Below are 22,101 nucleotides of genomic sequence, written 5' to 3' on the forward strand. Positions count from 1 at the left end.
AAGCAGGGAATTAGATCAGGCTTCTGTTTTGAGATTTTCGTGGACCTGACTAGGCTAATAAGTTTGTAGGAAGTCCCCTATTGGGTTTGTAAGTAAGTTAAAACTCTGATTCGCCTGTATAAACTGAACAGATACTACTATGTAGGAATTAAAGAAGCATATTTGGAGTGTATGCTTCAAGTGAAGCTATGTGAAACTGTGCTGGTTTAAAAAACCATAATATTTGAATAAGTAGCTGCAATAACAGAGTCAGAAAGCTTGGGCTTTTGAGCTGTATAAGATTTTATTCTTAATCTTGCTGGGTAGTTTAAGCTGCTTTTAAGTGTTACATAGTTCGCATAGAAGAAAACCTATCTGGAGAAATGCAGGTATGATCATGAAATCACACTATAAAACATTTATTAATATACCTTGATGTTTGGTTTCAAAGTGTTTGCTTTACTGAATGAATCATTTGTCCTCCATAAAATGTTTAACCTTTTTCTGCATTCATACTTAAAATGATAAAGTCTTTAAGTGGTATCGTGAGATAATGTTTTAGAACTTCTGCTTTTTAAACATTTAAATACTGCTGAAAGTCCTGCTATTCCTGGACTTGGAAAACATGTAAAATTGGAATTGATAGAGAATATTGCATGGTTCTTTTTCCCCTCTAAATTAAGAGAAAATAACTGCTTATATCTAATGCATGTTCTTGGCAAAATTGGTGGTCTTTAATTAAAATAAGCCATTCCGAAGGCTCAATCATAATTAAGTAATCCACAGCCTTCTTTAATGTTCCCTTCTGTGATGAATTTCACCCTGACTGTTGAGGTAGTAAAAGAAGATAGATTAATAGCGCTTATCCTAATGGTGTGGAATTCATAACTCTCTCTTTGGGGCAGTTAACTACTGTGTTGCTTCATTGCTTTCTACATACATTAGCTTGAACTTGGCCTGTTGTCTCCTTCAGGGCACAGTCTCCATCTAGGGATTTCTTCAACATACAATCCAAATTCAGCTCATCATTTTCAAGAATAGTTATTAGCAAAATTGTCTGCTTTTGATCAGTTTTCAATACACTTTTTAATTAGATGTGTGTCACATCTCGTAAACTCAGGACAAGTTATTTCTCAGTTATCCCAAATTATACTTCATGTAGTAGCTTTGTATTTTAGGCTATTACTAAACCCAACTCAGTTTTATCAGCTCCCTCCACCCTAGCATCCTTCCTGTACATTCTAATGGAAAATAAACATCATTATGTTTGTTTTAGGAAAGATTACTGAAGCACCTGAAATCGTGTTTTAATTTTGAGTACTCCACAAATTCTTCTTGCCTTAAGAATTAGCACGTCTTGCAGGGGCCTTATTTCCCCTTACCTTGTTTCTGGTTTATTTACATTGCATTAACAGAAAGGAATAAAAGAGGACAGATTATACTTAAGTATATTACTGAACCATGACAACCATCACTCTTGAAGGGAAATCACAAACATATGCTGCATTTAGGGGAATTTAAAAGGCTATTACATTGCTGTTATCCTTGAGTATCCTGGTGTGGGATTTTATATATATGTGTGTACCATCTGCAGTTCAATAACACTAAATATTTAATGAATTTATGAATAGTAGATAAACATTTAAAACAGTTTTGTAAAAATATGCATGCATTGAACAATTGTTTGTCACTGCTAAAGAAAATGGCCTGATTTAGGGATATGAGCATTCCAGTTCAGAATTCAAATAGCTTCTGTGAAATAAGACCTGAGATGGGAAAATGTTGGAGTTGGAAAAGGACTGGTTGTTCAAAGTGTGAGTTACTCAGGCTTTGGTTCTCCTGTTAGTCCTACCAGCATGACATTTGCTGTTGTCTGTTGTGTGACAGTGTTAATTGTGTGGGTGAACAGTTTTCTGCTCAAGCTATGGTTTCCTCTCTTCTGATAGACTTTATCTTTGCATCTTACATGGTCCTCCCTCTTGCTGCCTTCAAAATCAAAGAGAGAAACTGAGTTTATTCATGAATTTATTTAAAGCATTTGCCTAAAGCACTTGCAGCCAGATAGACTTCACAGAGTTTCCAAATATTAAGTGGATTCAGTGTGAAAAAGCAGAAAAGATAGCAAAACCAGAAATTATACTTCTCAGTGTCTTAAGGGTTTGTAGCTTCGAATAAAATTTCATGAGAATCTGTGCCTTGCATGGGGGTCATTCAGCAATCTTCTTATAGAAGGAAAGAAGTGGTATGAAAATTAAGAAACCTCACATGTGACCAGGTCTTTTCTTTAGCTTGAGAATTGATAAGTAGCTAATTCTTCAATCATTCTTTAAAGAAGTTTCTTTAAATACATTTTATTTTAGGTAAGTATGAGCCACAGATGGCCATGAATTTCAAAACTTGATGAGTCAATGGCCATTGCAGTGTACAAAACTGGTGTTTGGGGGCTAAATTTGCATAAATATGTCTCAATACACAAGCGACCTCACAGTATTGTCATATGCCTGTAGGGAAAGACACGAAGACAAATGCCATACAGTTCTCACCATTCTCTCTTCAAGAAAAGTTGTTTGCCATAATTTTTTACATTAAATACTGTTCTTCTGTCTTCTGAAAACTTCTACTTTATTTTTGGTCTGTTTAGAAAATAGGTTCATTGAGGAAAATACACACCCTGTAATTCTTTAGTGAAGTGGTTAAGATCCATCCCTTATAAGAAATGGGATGAGTTACTGCCATAAATTCAGGTGATTCACAATACATTGTCAAATGCAAATTATTTTGGTTAATCTTCATCCCTGGAATAGTCTGTCACTTTCTGTACTTACCTAGCATTGCTCTAATTGACCCATAGCTATAGAGGAGATGTGCCATGTTACTGTTTTGAGTACTTGGAGAACGATGTCCTGGGGAAACAATTTGAGGACCCTATTAATCACACACAGTTCTACTGCTAGGTAACTTTTAAGAGTAATTTACCTAAGAACATTTGTAATAGAACAAAGAAGTTAGTAGTTAAAACGATAATTTTTCCTTTTTTATTTTTTGAAGGCAATACCATACAGTAAACATCTGCCTTATTTAATTCTTTAACAGAGTGGCTTTCAACTAGTGCTTTCAATTAGTTCAACTCTCTCTGTTCACCTGAGGTGTCTTGCCCTCTCAAAAATGAAACTTGGCTTCTGTGTTTAAGGTGGCTACTACCGTTGCTTTTATCCATTTCTGTCCCCTCTCTGGGAATGTAATAATTGTCTCCTACTAGCTTTTTAATATACACATAAGATTTCCAGAACTAAATCAAAGAACATCCACTTGCTTGTAAGCAAGGCTATGCCTTTAGCAACTCGCATTTAAAGAAATATAGTTGTAACATGTATCCCTATGAAACATTTGGCCAGAAATTAATATTCTAGTTTTTTTATCTGGGTTTTTTTTTGTGTCAGATTTTTGTTTGGTTGGTTCAAGTATCACATTTGCAAATACACTGTATCTAGTTCATGTTGTTTTCTTTGTACTGAGTATCAGATGGCAGTTATGACTCTTATCTGTAACCTAATTAATAGTGATAATGAGTATATCTTTGTTTCCATTACTTTCTTAAGGACTTTTATCTTTTGAGAGACTGTTCAAATTCTGATATAAATATGCATATTTTGCATCATGTAATAAAACTAATTGGTCTTTTAATTTAACCAAAAGGCAGGGAAAGAGATTCTGCTCTAAATTCTTTGTTGTTATTAGGATTTTATCATAATGATTAGCAGTGAATTAGAAGAGAAGGCTCTGGGGAGATCTTATTGCAGACTTTCAGTACTTAAAGGTACCTTATAAGAAAGCTGGGGACCGATGTTTTAGACCTCTTGCAATAGGACAAAGAGTAATAGTTTTAAACTAAAAGAGAGCAGATTTAGACAAGGTACAAGGAAGAAATTTTTTATCATGAGGGTGGTGAGACACTGGCATAGGTTGCCCACGTACAGGTGATAGATCCCCCCTCCCTGAAAACATTCAAAGTCAGTTTGGGCAACCTAATGTACTTTATGGTCTTACTGCAGGGGGATTGGACTAGATGATCTCTAAAGGCCCCTTCCAATACAAACCATTCTATGATTCTATTATTCTAATGAGAGATTTTTGAGAATGTCTTTCCAACAGCTGTATCCTTATATTCTTGAGATATGAGCCCTGCTAATGCATTACATTAAATCAGTATACCACTTCAGTAATATTCAAAAACTTGCCATAAAGTTTTTTAAATCAGAATTTCTTCTGATTTTTTTTTCTTCTTTTTAAAATCAGAATATTATTTTAAAAGCACTAACCATGTAATTAGTTTTTTTAAGCTTTTAGTATTTTCTTTGTGGTGTTTCAGCTTTGCATTGTAAGTAGTCTACATGGACAATATTGAAAACTGAGTTTCCTGCAGACTCTGATCATCCTTAGATTTTTTAGTCAATTTTTCAAGTATGAATAGCTACTGAAAAATCATGCTTGAAATTTTCAGAGTTGAGAGCATATTCGTTGGCATTTTTAAAACCATCATTACTCTACAGTTTTGACAGCTACATGGTTATGAAACTGTCCTATTTCATTAACAAAATTCTTTGTAGTTATTTTTTATTGCCAAGTGAAACCAGAAGTCACACAAGCTTGAGTGATATTTTTAAATAAAGTTACTACGCTGGTCAAGGAAGACTAGTGCTTAAAATGTGGTTCCTCCCCAGTATGGAATAGGTTTTTGTCATCAGAAACAGTAGCATAAAATTTCTGGAAGTGACTCTCTTCGTTCCTAGTAGGAGGAAAACTAAACAATGTAGTATCAGCAAACTGGTTTGAGGAAGGGAATAATTTCTGTCTATAGTGTCTGCATGTACATGCATTTATGTACAAACATTGCATTCTGTTCCTCCAATGGTGTTAGGGTGAATTAAATTGCTAGCATAAGAGGAAAAGTAATTTACTTTGTTAAAGTATAGGGCATATGAATAAAAATGACATCTCTCATGTAAATGTTTTACAGATACAGACAGCATTTATAATCTGAGGAGTCAGGTAGCAGTTTTATTAGCTAGTGATAATAACAGTGTATATTCAACACAGAGTGTATTTCTTTAGTTCCCAGTGTGCATTTTCATGCAATTTAGCATGCGTGTAGAGAACAAGTAGTAGTGATTATAATAACTAAATAGTGCCACTAGACCCTGTCATGCATTTCTGATGAAAGGCTCATTTTTTATTTCAGTTCACACTGTAATAACAAATACACTATATAAAATGTAATCATTGTAAGCTTTAGACTATAACTTTGTGCTGTGATCATTAGAAGAAATAGATGTTTGTCTGTTAGGCACACTTGAATCCAGATTCTGCAAGTGTACATGTATCTCTACATGTATATATATTGCTTTAGCTGCATGAGAGATAAGGACAGAAGGTCACTATTCACAGGAGAGTGGTCACAACTGAATCAGAATACCCAATCTATCAAGCATTTTAACTTTTTCATTAATTTTTATTAGTGTGAAATATTCGTATTTCCTTCCTTTCTGTTATGTATATGTGTGCATGTGTATCATGTGTGTATATATATATATATGTATATGTGTATATATGTATATGTAGTCTTAGTGAAATTTATAAGAAATCATGCAAAAAAATCAAGAAATACAGTTTGGCTCACTGTCATATCATACTTCAATGAGATATTCTTATGAGATCAGTGTTTTTTATCTTGTTAAGGGAAAAACAGTATCTCTGAGAAATGGAAGCTTCAGCTACATGAAGGTCTTACCTGGTTGAGGTTTGAATTGGTTATTTGAATGAGCGTAATATGATTGAATTTTGACAATAGATAGAAATATACTGAGTAAATACAAATTACATGATCTGACACTGCATCAAACAGATTTTTACTAGCATGGGTGAAGGCATTCTTTTGTGTGCTGAAGCATCCAATTATTTCAAATCTGAGTTGTTCTGAATCATGAAAAGGATGGTATTCTGCCAGAAATACTCAGAATAAACTGAACTAAAGCAACATGTATGAGTTAATAAAATAAACAAACTAACAAAACCCTACATTCAGAATGAGGGCAAAAGTTTTCTGTTTCTTTGCCTTACTAGTGAGCATTTTTCTTTGTATTTAGTTGGGGTGGGTGAAAATTTTATTTATGCTTAAGAAGAATATATATAAATAATACTTTCAGAACATGGATATATTTAATTTCACATAGCATGCTATGAAAAACTGTACTCAGTGTTTGTAATTGATATAGGAGAGGAAGACAGAGAATCTCCCTCATTTTGTGCATGTTGACAGTCCTTCAGATTTTTGCTTCCTTTATTGCTGTCATAGAAAGTTGACAATAAACACTGACAGCTTTTCACTAATACACTACAGGTTCTTAAAATAAATATACAAAGGGAGCCCATTACCAAGGTTGTTTGGGATAGAGGGTAGTAGACTGTGTTAGACTTAGTTTTAATATTAACATTTATTTTACAATATTTCCATATAAATAAGATGGTTTATGCATTAGGAACTTTTGATGGACACAATTGTACCTTATTGGAGAAAGATGAAATAGACTTTGTATGAAGAAACTTTGCTTAATCTGAGAAAGACTAAAGTAGAATGATTTGTTTAAGGCAGGCTTCAGTTTTCATTTTTGTAAAAACCATGCTGAGGCATGCCCTTGTTTTTATCACCTCCCTTCTGAAAAATTGTATCACCTGAGCAAATAAATGCATGTTCTTTATTCCACAGTAGCAGCAGTGTGAAAAAGAGCTCAGCGTAATGCTTCCGTGTTTGAAACATTACATTTACTGTATATATGTGCTTTGCCTAAATATACTATTTTTAACATTCTTTTTTTACTAAACCTACATAAACTGTGCTATTAATTTCTAGCTGTTGCTGCCTGCATTTTTCTGCAAAACAGGTTTTATTCTCACAATATAAGGTTGTGCTGTTTTCAATGGATTTCTTAAAGAGGAATGTTTTTCATTTTTATTTTACAGAGTTACATACATGGAAGCAGTCAGGCTCAGTTTGTGGCAGAGTCACATATTATTCTTCTGCTGAGTATCCTTCAAACTGGTGAATGAATGAATATTAAAAAACCAAGCTGAGGCACAGTGTGCTCTTAAATAAAATTGCTCTGGCAGTGAATGTCATTGAACATTTAAGCAGGTATTGTATTTTGGCTTACTTATTATATGTTGAAATAAATATTCATTGTTGTTGCTATTTACTGCCAAGTCATTGGCATTGCTTTTCACTGATGTGCACCTTGTTATCTCCTTTGTTAGTCTTGTGCCAGGTTACTATTCTTAATTTTTTTAAGTGTTACCTTTCCAGTAGCAGAAACTAATTTTCTTCTTTTTTTACTCTTCCTTATAATAATTAAAAATTCAATGAAAAAATAATTTTATTTCTTTTTACTTACCAGAGAAGCATCCAGAAATTTATCAACTGTGCATGAACATTATTTTTCCTCCAATAGTCCTTGGATTTTTTTTCCCCCACCTAATCTAAACAGTTTACTATTACTTCTTCGAACAAATAACTCAATCACATTTGTTCTGACATCACGTCCTCACAGAAAGACTTTGAGACCTACTTTTATTCTTTCAGTCTAACTGAGTCAGAGAAAGTTAAGCTGGGATTTTCTGGGGCTTTTTTGGGTATTTTTTGGTGAAAGTTTTAATAAACTGTAAGAAAAACTCTGGGTTTTTTAAACCCTGATTTTCATCAGGTTAATTCATTTAGTGAGAACTCTAGTCACCATTAACCATTTTTAAAGTTTAGTTGTTCCATCACAAATACCTTTCTCTAAGGGGAACAAGCAAAAGAAAGTAATATTTCCCAATCTGCAGTAATAGACAGATCCCAGTTTTATGATTGTGGCTACTCTCTTGTTCTCTCTCTGAAGTTATCCTGCCTTAGAACCTGCCCTTCCTCAAACTTCCCTGTCTGCCTTTGTCTTTGCCATTTGCTATCCAAAGACACCACCATCACTACACTTTCATTACATTCACTTGCCTGGCATCTGTTTTGCTACCTGTGAAACTTTATATGCTTCATAAATAGCCATTATAGTTAGTTTCAAAGTTATGATCTTATTTTGCAGAGTAAATGTAATATTTGCAATTGAACTGGAATACTGTTTCCAGTTCTGGGTCCCCCAGTACAGGAACGTTTCTTGTTTAATAGATAAAGTATGCATCTTACTAGTATCATCTTTCTGCTTTCCTTTGTGGAGCTGAAATTTGTTTTCATGGTTTTTTGCTTTTTGTGAACTGCCACAATTTAAACAAATCTGTTATCTAAACCAGTCCTGTTGACTGCTTGAGAATGAGAAAAGTAAATCCCCAAACCAGAGTAGATAAAAAATAAAATTTTCATTGATGACTTACTTTTTTTCTCTGACTCAGGCATGGAAGTGATAACTTTTTGTTGGCAGATACTGTCTTTAAACCAGGAAGTTGGCTAGCTACATTAATGCAGCTGTCTGAAAGAATCCTTTGAGTGATGTTGTGCATTGCCACATGCAAAAAGAATTCTCTGAGGTTTCATTTCATGGCTCAATACTGTTGGGATGAGTTTTTAGTCACGCACAAATTTCACAATGAAATCTTTTACACAAAATCTTGACAGAGTTTAACAGTTACTTGTGAAAATTAATATTCCTTTATTCTTTCAATGTTGGTAGTAATTATGAGTTGCTCAATTGCTTCTTCATTATTTGTTTATTCAGAAAATGTTGTTAGAAAATGTGGGAAATAGAAAAAAATATGCCAGATGGATAAAAAGTAGTACATTCACTTTATCCTTTAAAGTTTAAAAGATGCATTGAATTTTAAAACAGGACATTACTATTCTGGTAATGTACATGTTTCATTTGGTTGTTTCTTTTTACTTTGTAGTAGTAAGCTTGTCACTTCTTTCTAGATGTTGAAATGCAATGTTGTGTTTCTCTATAAAGTGAATTTTTAATACCTCAGATGAAAAAATATTAATTTCCTTTGCCCTTTTTTATTTTGTTTTAGATAGTGTTTTTACCTCATCTGCTAGATGATTTCTATATAAAGATCTGTTTTTCCATGCTGTAGCTACATAATTAGGACTTGGGTAAAAAGGACTTGTGAAGATGTCAGCTACTCAGTTTAAATAATTGTATAAAGCAAAATTAAATTCAGTAAAATCTATACAGAGTTACTGATTATATACCAGGTATATGTACACATACAGTGTACTCACCTAGGACTGGTAATAGGGGTGAACTTCACTGGCACTTGGGGTGGGCTGACCCTGGCTGGACAGGGTCCCACCGAAGCCATTCTGTCACTCTTCAACTGGACAGGGGAGGGAAAATGTAGGTAAAGGTTCATGAGTCAAGATAAGGACTGGGAGAGACTCAGGGAAATTAACTGAAGTTATTACCAGTCAAATCAGAGAAGGGTAATAAGAAATAAAAAGCAAATCTTGAAACAACTTTCCCCCCACCCCTCCCTTCCTCCTGGGCTTAACTTTACTCCTGATTTATCTACCTGCTCTCCCACAGTGGTGCAAGGGGATGGAGAACGGAAGTTGTGTCCAGTTCATTGCAATTGTCTCTGCTTCTCTTTCTTCCTCAGGATGACTCATCACACTCTTCCCTTACTTTCTCCTATCGGAGGAAGTTCTCCACGAACTTCTCCAATATGAGCCTTTCCTGTGGGCTGCAGTTCTTCGTGAGCATGTAGCAGAGAACAGTGAAAAGACATGGTTGGATATCATAGAATCATTAAGGTTGGAAAAGATCTCCAAGACATCGTGGTGCTTGTATATTATACATTTTTGTGACTTCCAGGCTATTACTTTGAGCAGTTTGTGTTATGCTGACAAGATGACTCTTATTTAGTTTTGTTACTTGGCTCCCCTTTCTCTTGTAATGGAGAGTTAACTTCAGGAAATAGTCATGGAAATCATATAAATGTTGGTTGAAAGGGATCTCAGAAGATCGCATACTGTAATCTTCCTCTTAATGAGGAATAACACTCTATCTGGTCTTTCTTGGTTTTGTCTGGTGCAATTTTTTCAAAACTTCAAGGAATGAGATCACATAATCTCTCTGGGGAATTTCAGACGTGAAATTGTTTTTCATCCAGTCTGAACCTTCCAAACTACAGTTCATGGCACATTCTGGTGTGAATTACAATCTTGTTTGACATAACTTTTTGGCTTCCCTTTGTATTTCTTTTGCCAGCTTTATAGAATTCATGAAATAGCTTTAGTGAAGCTTTCATTTAAAAATGAACAGAACACTCTATGGAGTAGAATTACTAGATCCATTATGGTTTAGCTTTTTATTGCCTAGGAATAAAACAAAAGTCAAGGTTTGCTTTTATTCATGCCACATTATAGCTCATTGTTCACCATAAATTGACAGGTTAAAATTTTTTTTTAAAAAGAAAGAATTTTTATAATTATTTCCAGAGAAAAAGTAATACTGAATAAGAGTTAGGTATAAATTTAATTTGAGGTTATAGCCATAAAAATATGCCAGTCTTTTCAATATCTGCTTTCACTGTTCTTTGAAATTGGCCAATTTTTATATCTTCTCCACAAACAATAAAACCTTGTTATTATATGCAGTTGAGAAGGAAGTTTTATGTAATATATATTCCCACATCAGCTTGATTATCAGTGCTTCAAGCAACTGGGTTCAATTTACACACATACTACTTTGGGGTGGGTTGTAGAATTATTTCAGTATAGAGACTTTCTGATGAGGTAGAAAATTTGTCAAAAAGTCATTACGGAAATAGATGTATAACTGCTGTAGAATAAATATGGCAGATGACACAAAGAAAACTTATTTAAATAAGAGCATGGAATAGATTTTTTTTTTAAGTGATTTTTTGCTTTGGTTTGGGTTTTTTTGTTAAATTATATAAAAGCAGTAACTTCTGTGGAGCTATGAACATGCTAGGCATCGTGCAGTCTGTAATTCAAGGTTTTGCTTTTGAAGCGTCCGAGTATCTCTAAGGACCCTAGGGCCTACATAGTTTACACAGAGAAGTAACTTTGTTCACAGTCACAATCCTGGTAAAGCAGTCTAATTGTGTGCTAGATATCCAATTTTACCACGCAAAAAGAGCACATATCTAAACACATTGTGATTTAGCAATAAAGTTTAGCATCTTCTCAAGTTACCATCACTTTGCATCCATGTGTATTAGTGCAGCAATGACTTTCAAAAACATAGAGAAAAATTGTGCAAAACAAAATAACCAACCAGAATAAATGATTCAGGGATTTTTGAGCCAGATTGACCATAAAGAATATTATAGCTTCTAGTCATCAATTAATAAATTCTTATTTCTTTTAAATCCTTTTTTGAATTAATTATGGAATAATATTCTATAGTAATAAATTTTCAGTGTAAACTTCATGTAGTATGCAGAAATTATTCCTTTGGGATTTTTTTTAGCCTATAATTTGCACAATAAATGTACTGTGTGACTTTGGTATATAAGTCATGGGAAATAATCCATTCTCTTTTTTTTTCCCTTCTATTTGGAGCTTTATAGAGTTTGCCAAACATACTTCTCTTTCTTTTCTCCTTTCCAAGGTGAAAAATTCTATTCTTTCCCCATGCAGAAGATGTTCCAGGCTTGTGTTGTCTATTGTTGCAACCCTCTTCTGACAGAAATGGGGTCAAAGATAAGAGGAGTCAGCAGAAGTGATCGGGTACTAATAAAATTTTTTTAAATGCTGAGTAGTTTGACATTCTTGGAGAGACAAGAAAGAGGAACTAAAGACAAGGATATTGAAGTACTTTTGCTAGAGTTACTAAGAAGACATAAAGGCAAAAGAGAGATGACTTTGGAATGAAGAGCTGTCATTGCCTAAGAGAAACGACGTGCAATAAACTGCACAATCAGTATTACTGTTGTAATTAACTACAGTTGAATACAGATAGTGTATATGACTGTTACAACCAAATAGACATTGAAGTGTGCAGTGTTCAGCTGTAAATATTGCTCTGGGTGTCGAGATACAGCAAGAAATAAAAGGAATAGTAATGTTGGATAGACTGTGTTGAATTTGAAAGGTTTCTTCAATTCTTCTATTCCTCCTTTTTGTAGACACTACTCAGTATTTCTAATGAATTTTCATCAAGTTTTTATGTCATTCCCTGGAGAAATAAAACTGCTTGGAATGTAATCTGTCAAAAGTTTTTCCCTTTTGTAGTAACAGTGGATCCTTGCTTTAAGGAGTAAATTTAAAAGTAAATATTTTCATTACCAAAGGAGTTTCAGTTATTAAGCAAGTTATTTATTGTACATGAGATAAATCTAAACCTTTATTATAGGAATTAGCAGTTATGATTAACCTGGTTTTTTCATTATTACTATTAAACTTACTAAACTGTTAAACATTGATGCTGAATAAACACATGCAGCTAAGTAAAAATGGAATGTCATTTCAGTTTCCTAATTTGAATTCCTAAGGCAAAGTTTAATGGGACAGCTGCGTAGGTGGATACGAGATATTGATTGAAAAGGAAAAAGACAAATCCTTTTGGTAGCATTAAAATTACACCTATTATGAAAGAGATTTCCTATCCTACAGAGGGAATTTAAATTAAGTGTATTAAGTGCCTCTGTGGTGTGAGGAAACTTTTCCAGAGGATGACTGTAAAGAGATGACTTTCTGTATGTCAGAGTCACTGACCATAAGAATCTGAAACTTTGAGTCAAAAGTCAGTAGAACAATACTTAGCTCTTGATAGTAAGATTCTGTCAGTTGTGCATCAATGTGCACAACTAGTTGTGATCTTCCCCAGAGATCATGGTAGAGTGAGTGGGGATGGTAACTAAAGCAGTGAGACAGGGTTATTGTATTCTGGATCTTAAGGATAAGAAAAAAAGAAAGAAGACTACGGTGGATAAAGGTAGGACTAAAAGTATAACATTAAAGCATATTTAAGCATGCTTCCTAATTAAATATGGAAATCAGCATCCAAAGCAGCAGAACATACTGCACATTTTCTATTATTTTACTTGTGTTATCTACCAGTACTGCCTGTTAACCTTGTAACTTATTCTGATTCTTCTGGAAGCTGTCTGATTCCTCCTAAATGTAATGAAGTGTAAGGAGGTAATAACTAGAAAAATCAAGACAGTTTTACATTACCTAAGTCTCCTACTGCTTGACCTTAAAACAATTCATAATATGGCCCTTAGAAAAGACATTAAAGGGTCTTAAATGTGAGAGAGATATGCAGAGACCTTAAATTTACAGCTGGGCATTTGTTAACACAACATGAAACATAATTCATACTCTTTCATCAGCTAATTTCAGTACACTGGAATTGATGAATTGCCTTCACATATGGTGTGTGTCCTCTGCATGAATTTACCAACTCTGAATTTCAGTGATTTTCAACCAGTCTCAGTTTCTGACTAAAATTTTCCACTGGAAGTGCAGACCCTTGTAAAGCTAATTTAGCTGTCAGCTGCTCTGGCAATTGGCCCGTTTTTATTTGTCTTTCGCAAATAGCTGACTACTAGTCCAAACAACAAGAGGCATTCACTGACCACAGGCTGAAGACATTTTTAAGGGTTTCTTTAGGCTTCAGTTAATTATTTTAATGGTTGAGAAATATATTTGCTTGAATGGCTAAAAGATGTAGAAATCTAGTCCAAAGTTAAATGTTTTATGGTTTGAATCCACAGATACCTTTTACTAAGTGGAATAGTCCTCAAGTTCATTCAGCTAAGAATAAAACTATATTGCGTAGATCCTAGCAATGATAGACAGTAAAAAAGACAGCCTAGACTCATGTGGATGATGACTTACGGTGTAGAAAAAGAATGTGTGATATTCTTAAAAAAATTTAGAGGCTTTTAGGGAAAGTAAGGGAGATTATATGTCTGCATGCAAGTATCAAGTGTGTGCTAACAAACAGATGAGACATACTAGGTCTAGTGTTTGAAATAGAGTGCTTGAAAATAAGGTAGATGTTTGTAATACAGTGTTAGAATAGTAAGAGAAAATTATATAGCCTCATAAATACAAATAGCTCAAATGAAGTTTGTTTTAGGAAATGTATCTCTGTTTAAAAGTTAAATTAAACTGTTAAGAAATTCCATCATTTATTTGTTTCTCTGGTATGCTTAACATTAAGGAAAGTAATGTTATTTGTCTACTGTTCTGGAGATGTTTATACTTTTGTGATTTGAGTATCACTAGACAAGAAAATTTAGAGTAATGGATTACAAAATATAAATAAAGCTAGAAAAAGATATTTAGGGGCAAATCACACTATAAAAATTTGCAAGATGGACAGGACTAAACCTGAAATTTCATCAGATGTAATCTATACAACCAAAAAGGTCAAAAATAATAAATGTAAAAATCATCTCCCCAGAGTTAGTTTTAGCTGATCCTAAATGTGAATAATTAGGATGTAAATCAGGCTGAAAAACCCTGAATGTTTGATTATTGATTTAACATAAACTTAATCAGGTATCTCTATGCTCCATTTTGCAGCTGAATTAAAACAGATTCCAGAGTCTTTTTCTTCTTCTGAATCTTTTATATGGCCTTTCCATTCTCAGGTATCTAAGGGCACCACAAGAGCAATGGTTCCATCAGATTATCTGTGGATTAGAAAGGCTCATAAATTGAAGCTGAAACGAATCAAATCAATAATAAACTTTTTCACTATAGGAAATTCTATATTAGTGTGTAATCTGTTCTCTGCTCTATTAAAATTATTAAAAAGCATCAAAAAGGAAAGTGGTGTAGTATAGTTGGCATTTCAATGGTTGAAATGCAAACTTCGAGCTACTTCACTGTTTTGAGATGAATTTTCAAGGAGTTGAGGAGAACTCCAGTGCCAAGACTCATGTAATACTTCCTAAAATTGTTGAAAAACCATTCAGTGTAGCTGAAGCCAGAAGGTTTTAAACAGAAAGTATGTTCAGGGTTGTTGTTAGTATCTTACAAATGGATTTCAGGCCATTAAAAAATACTTAAATACATCTTGATTGTGTACAATTCATCCATAAATTCATAATCAAATCATTTTCAGACTATTCTCTACTTCTTCAGTAGAGTTAGGAATCATCCTTCTTCAGTGAGATGAAACATTCAGTAGTTGGCATCTTAAACATAGAAGTTTTAGTAGGAAAAGGTTAAGTTAAATATCTCTATCAGCATAATACGCCCTTTTGTAGGGGACCAGCAAAGAATTTCTCATGTTCTAAATGTCATCCCCCCCCAGCAAAAAACCAAACCAAACAAACAAAAAAGAAAAGAAAAGAAAAAAAAAAAAAAAAAAAGCACGCACAAAAAAAAAAAGAGAAGAAACCTCAGAAACCTCCACAGATGTTTCTGTTGATCATATACTCCTTGACAAAAAAGTATGGGCTTTTCTTTGTTCCATGTCTGATAAATTGAACCAGCAATTTTTAAAGATTGCCTGATAATCTATACCCATTTTAGGTAACAATAAACTGAGCACAGGCTCGAGTGGATGAATATTTTGTTCTCTAGTTTTTCTTGCTCCTATGTTATTAAGCAACTGCATGATCTGCAATTTAAAAGGTAGTTGTTTCTTTATGTGTTTGTAATGCTAATACCAGATTTTGTACTCTTGGCAGAAACACAACTGAATATGAGTGAGAACACCAAACTTTTTTCACAGAAGTAACCAAGTGCTAGTCAAGCTATTATCTCTCCTTCTTTCATTCCTCACTTACTACTAATTAGGAATCAATTTGTGATGTAAAGATATAAATTATGTATTACATTAATAAACTTTGGAACGATCAGGTTTTCTTCCTTTTGGGCATTCTGTGATTTAATTTTCTATTAAAATATGCTAATTAAAAAGTATCCCAAATTTACTAGTAATTAGTTTCATTTTGTAGGATATCTATAATTTTGGATTTTATTGATCCAATATGTTTTGTTTTGTTTCGTTTTCGATTTGGTGGCCTGTTTTTTTTCCTACTTCTGATAAAGCATCTTGATTTTTTCAGGGCTGAATATTTAATTTGTTACTACTGATCATTTTTTGTATAAACTTATAAATTGTGATGATCACTGTCTTTTTCATCCTACTTAAAACTGTTCTTCCTGAATCAAAATTCGAAACCTTTTCAAAAGCCCTATGTAAATAAGTTGTTTTCAATTTTTACAAAAATCATGTATCAGCTGGGAAAAGGAAGAGCAGAAGTTTCATATGTAAAAGTGTAATAATCTGAGAAGGTAAATAACAGGATTTACACAGAAAAAAATCAATAGACAAATTTATCAGAAAACATGAACATCTGAATTTAAAACATTTGCTTGCCGTGGCTTATCTGAGTGCTACATTCCCCTCATCTTTTCAAAACAGTTTCATAATGCATAGTGAGGGAGATAAGGAGAAATTGGAAAATAAGTACATCTTTTGATGCATCATTTTTTGCAGATGAAAAACTGTCCAAGTAACCACTTGCTAAAATTTTACATTCTGCACTGTTAGAGAATTGAGATACCATAAAAGATTGTTTTCAGAGCTGGGACTGTTGCTTTATATTGTAGAATATCAAAATAGTATAAAGGCGTAACAGAGAATGTTAGAAATGAGTGAAAAATATATTGAGAAATGAGTGACAGCTATATATTCTGTGGTAAAAAGCTAATTATTGAAGCTAAGTATTGAAATGACGACTCAGGTTGAATTTTTACTTCAGCATCAGAGAGCTGAGGTAAGTACCATGTTACACTGTGGCTATGAAGCTGATATCATTGAAGGTAAAAGGCAGCCAATGAGGCTGAAAGCTCAGCAATGATGACTAAAGTTAGAAAGCAACAACTGAAGCAAAAATAGTGACAGCATGAGGGGAGCTTTAGGGGTAATGATGTGAAGCTCCAAAAGAGGGGGAAAAAAGCCCAGCACAATTCAGGTGGTTACAAATCTATAATTCTCAGTCGCAGAGCAAACAAGTTACTTCTGCGAGACTGTTATTCTTGATGGTAAGAAAAGTGAATTAAACTCATGGTCTGGTAAGAAAATAAGAACTAAGTTACAGAAGGGATGTCTCCCAAATGGCTTTTTAGTTTGTGGTTGGTTGGTTTGTTTCTCAGAAGCAGCCAGGTAAGGGAATAGCAAAGGACCACATTTTGTACTGATATTGCATGAGATAATCAAGAAAAAAAAACATTTACAAGGCATTTCAAAATCTTTGCAAAAAGTAGCACTTCCCCAAGAGGGCCTGGTGAGTTATCTTTACATCTTGGGACTGGGGTTTTTTTTTCCCATGACTGTTAAACTCAGGACATAAATACTCCTATAAATCTCAGTGAGGAATCGGTAAAGTTATTAGATAGTGCTACCTTAGGGGCTTTTCTTTAACAGGGTAGAAATACATGTGGAATTTTTTTTCTCATCCCTTTTTGTGACAACTCTCTCAATTAATTCATCTTTATGCTTTTGTAACATCAGAAAACAAAGAATTGAATGATTCTCATGACATTCTCCCCAGTTCTTTTTCCCTACTGGAAGCATAGCAGTAGAACAGGAGATTCCCAGTCCCATATGCTCATGAATCTGAATCGTAACACATAAAATTTTTAGAAAGCAATTTTTGTGTCATGGATTCCAAGATTTTTTTTTTCACAATATTTTGCACTTTTTTTTTTTCTATTTTGTCAAGTGCAGTCATAAGCTTTTGGAAGACTTGAACACAACCAATTATTCATTGACTGTATGCCTTGCAGCTTGTACATGTGTGAGGAATTTAATTTGAGCTACTAGTGTGTTTTTAATTAGAGCTTAATTTAGGACTGTATGTAGATGTCTGTATCAAAGAGGTGATGTTAAAAATTATATTTCCTTCATGTTGCCTATTTGCTTCTGCCATCTTTCACTCTTGATGTTTACTTTTTAAAATCTTGCTGTTCTTAATTTGTTGTTTCTCAGTCTGTGTGTATGAAATTTGGAAGTCAAACATGAATCAGGCTGCTCATCTCTGATGAAGTGTGATTGTGTTAGCATTGACAGTTCGAAATCCTTTTGCTCAGGCTCTGCTTAATTAAAATTTGATAATGAAAATTTCAGCTGTCTTTGAGCATTTTGGTCTAATTTTGAACATTCCTAAAATGAAAAATATTAATATATTACAAGATCACTGCAAGTGTAATGTTACAAGATGCAGATATTATTTATGGCTCTAGCATGTTTGAAGTATCTTCTGTGAATTATTTGTGTGCATAAATAATAACATCTTACTCTTGAAGTTTGTAGTCATCATGCTCTGGGGTAAGTAATGTTGAAAACTCCAATCTTATTTGACAATCTGTAAAGCGTGTTGAAGTTTGTGTTTCCTGATATTGTGACCTCTAGCTCTCATGATTCACACCTGCTTCGGAGCATTCAGGCTTGCCTCTGCTTCAGAACGGGTGTTATACACAGTAGTAACCATTCATTTTTGGTTATACAGTTTCAAATAAACAATTAAGTGAATGGCTTAAGAGCTTGCTAGATCAGTGAAATTGTTTTATTGTTATGTACGTGTTCACATTTCTAACAGTTATAGTGAGACAACGAAACACTGAAAGTGACTGAGGACTTTGCCTCTGAGATGTTTCTCTGCTAAACTATTAGGCAATATGACACTAAAGAGGGAGTTAATGTCTTATCCAAATGCAGAGGAAGATAAAGCAGTCCAACTGCTTCAGTTTGTGTCAAATAACCAATGAATTGTGTGCAATTGCAGTGAATGATTCCTGGATCTTACAGTTTTCATTTTTAAAAAATCCTTTAGTACCAATACACAGAATATTGTAAAATATTGGGGAATGGTTGTTTCCAAAATTTGTGTGTCCTACTTGATGACTTGTCCTTTAAAGTTTCTTGAACCTTCTTTAATTTTTTTTTTTAATCCAGAATGCACAAAGAAAAATCCTACACATTTTTACCACAGGTGAGTGTATCGGCACAGTACAGATTGTGATATGCAGTTGTTATATGTAAATACCTTCTTTTGTTTTATGAACTTGAAAGCTGTAGTTCATAGATGTACCTTGGTGGCTTTCTGAGGTATCAACACATCTGCTGCTTTCCTTGACAATGACGATACAGATGCTGCTATCACCATGGGAATGGTACTCCTGAATGAAGCTGCTACCTCCAAAGGGGATGTTGGAAAAAGGAGAAGTAAGTTGACTGAATAGCTAAGGCAATGCTTAGACAGTTAGAAGGCACTGTGAAATTACAAGTGAATATCTGATTAAGTTTTCAGAAGTCTCTGCCTTAAACCGTATTTACGTTTAGTGGGTTGGAAAAGAGGAGAGCATAAAAATTCTGTTGATAAAACTGCATTCACATGAAGTAGTAACAGTAAAAAAATATTTTAAGCATTCTCAGTCAAGGGACAGGTTGACACAGTATCTCTGCTACATTGCAGAAATGCTTTTTGGCTCTTCAGTTATATCAGAAGTCAGTGATATAAAGAATAAGAGTTTCAAAACATTGTTTTCAAAATGAATTTATGTACTTAAGATGACAACATCCAAAAGAGTGTGAAAATTCTTTTATTCAGTACTCTTGTCAGTATCATGTCTCCATAGTAAGGTGGAAACCAAGCAGTAGGTGTAGTACAAAACATATCCTAATCTGTAATGTCTAAAGATACTTAGCTTGAAGTTCAATTTTTATGTTTTTCTGAATTTTGTTGTTACTCAGAATATTTGTGAGATTTTTTGTCAATGAATCACATAAACACACAATATGAAACTGTTTTATCCAGAATCAAACTTCCTCACTGTTACGTCAAACAAGGTTTTTCTGAGTATGACATAGGTTGAAACAAATATGCCCATCTGCCTTTGCACCTTTTATATCCCCTGACTTTTCTCATATAAGCCATTAAAGGTCTTTGGAATATACCAAATTTCCTACTCTGCCTCCTCTTTCTTTTGAGATCAGTTCTTTAGTTTCTCTATAATACACAGTATTGCAGATAGAGCTGGCCAACTATTTTCTTTAAAAGCATTCTAGAATTCTTCATAATAGCTGGTTGAATGGCTTGAGATCTCTCTAATCTATAGTGATTTGAGGGTCTCCTTCAGCAAGCTGTAGATGTATCATTTAATTCTGAGTATCTTCTACAGTAACTAGCTTTAACAGGGATGTCAAAGGATACAGTGACATAAGTTTAATTAATTACATTAATTGGAATATGATCTTACATGTGGGCCTGTGAACACAGGCACAGTGAAATATCAGTGGACTGCAGTAAAAATTCAGACTCTGCTCTTTGTGGGCATTGTGTGAATGCTTTCTGTGTATCTGCCTTGCACTGTTCACGCTTCCAATTTACTCATCCATGCTTGGAAATCATATTTGTCAGTGGTGATTTCTTTATAATGAATATAATGTTTATTAAGTTTGTACATGGCTAGTTTTCTCAAAATAACTGTAAAAATTTTATATTCCAGTTGACATGTGTCACTTTCCACATGGTCTGCTTTAATGAAAAAATGCATCATTGTCAGTTTCCTTGGCTTTATGTTTGCTCATCCTTCGCTCAAAGTCAGCATACTTTTGAAGCATGAATATTGCAATTAAATAGCAAAAAGTTGGCTAAAGTAGGAATAGTATAAGAAGAGTTTCAAAAATCAAAGTAACTCACTAGAATCAAAACATTAATGTAGATGAGCTGCATCTCAGTTATATGCATCAGTTTGTAATATGTCCCCCTTTTTAAAAAATTTATTTACATGCAGTAGAGCAGGCTATCACAATCAAGAAGGTTTTATGCTATTATTCCGCAGGGTGCAAACAGATGTCCCAAATTTTTTTTTGTTTAAGCATTTACTTTGTTAGTTCATTCTTTGCCTGAAAAGACTCAAAGCACTTTCACCTGGATGCTATCAGAAGGTCTGCATCATTGTTATTTACCTTCAGAACCTGAAGATTTATATTGCTAGTGAGCTAAGAGTAAAAAGTGATTTGGCTGCCAGCCTTGGAACTTAGAACAGTGAAATTTTTAGCCATTAATAAATAGATAAAGTAGTTCTAAGCTGCCTTTACTGCTACTTCAGCCATAGATGGTTGACTAGAGAGAACATGATTCCATTAGTCAAGGGACATTTTTCTAAATGTAATTTTTTTTCAAAAAAGAAAAAGCAAATATCTGAAATGACATTATTTGATATGTATAATTTAATGGGTTATTAAATCCATTATCAGCAGTAAGGTGTTTGCACCCACATACATTTGACTTTCAAATTTCTACTCTTTTTTTCTTGAAAATACATTTACCCTGACAGGTAATTTTTTACTAATAACCATAAATATTATTTCCATATCGGTTTGAAATCCTGTCAGAAGATAGTGGGCTTCAGTAGTCAAGGCAGTAACATTTTGTATTTAACTGTGTCAAATTCTCTATAAATGATTGACATAAATAATATTCTTCGTAGAGATTGCAGTTTTAAATCTTTTCTGTGCTAATAAATAGAGTTATTTTCTTTCCAGTAATATGTCTGGTAGGCCTCGGTCTCGTGGTCTTTTTCTTCAGCTTCCTGCTGTCAATATTTCGCTCCAAATACCATGGCTACCCATACAGGTAATCTGTCATTAAATTCTCATCTTAAAGATTGTAATAGCTTTATAGAAGTTTAAGAATTGCTTTCAGGTAAACAATCTTTAATCTTTACCACTGAAACCAATGGAAGGTGGTAGAAGCAGGAAGAATGGTGATTAATCTAAGGAAACCAAAAAGGACTGGAATGCTACTGTTGCCATGACTGTTAAGGCAGACCAGTTAAAAGGGTTTGAGCTCAGATGTGTGACATACTCAGTGCCCCCGGAAAAATGCAAAAAGAAAACATGCTTTAGTTTATAAGGCTTTATTAAATGTTTATTTTTGTATAACTAAGCTGTACATAAGACAGGGCACAAAACAACAAAGTGGTGTACAGTGCTAAGCTTTGACTTCACTAAAAGTACCCTTTTCTTTTGTCAGCCACACCATGGAGGAGAGAAAGGATTGTAGTTTTTCTGAATTATACATACACCTGTTAGTTAAACAGTTGCAATTTTTCTGACAAATGAAAAAGTAGATTTCTCT

At 33.8% G+C, this 22,101-nt stretch overlaps 1 protein-coding gene and 1 long non-coding RNA gene across 5 annotated transcripts in view; both read left to right on the top strand.

Moving 5' to 3' along the window:
• Nucleotides 1-22,101, top strand: part of TUSC3 (tumor suppressor candidate 3) — a 199,465-nt gene that overhangs the window by 170,371 nt on the left and 6,993 nt on the right. For all 4 annotated transcript variants that reach the window (XM_048304359.1, XM_048304363.1, XM_048304361.1 and 1 more), the window contains exons 7-9: nt 6,997-7,060; nt 19,107-19,181; nt 21,507-21,597. In XM_048304359.1, the coding sequence (XP_048160316.1) occupies nt 6,997-7,060; nt 19,107-19,181; nt 21,507-21,597 (230 nt within the window). The remainder of the gene's footprint in view (nt 1-6,996; nt 7,061-19,106; nt 19,182-21,506; nt 21,598-22,101) is intronic.
• LOC125326270 lies at nt 7,067-13,293 on the top strand. The gene is made up of 2 exons (XR_007203725.1): nt 7,067-7,168; nt 9,616-13,293. It is a non-coding gene; the product is annotated as an uncharacterized LOC125326270 (long non-coding RNA).

This window comes from Corvus hawaiiensis, chromosome 5 (assembly GCF_020740725.1).
Source record: "Corvus hawaiiensis isolate bCorHaw1 chromosome 5, bCorHaw1.pri.cur, whole genome shotgun sequence".
Classification (NCBI taxonomy): domain Eukaryota; kingdom Metazoa; phylum Chordata; class Aves; order Passeriformes; family Corvidae; genus Corvus; species Corvus hawaiiensis.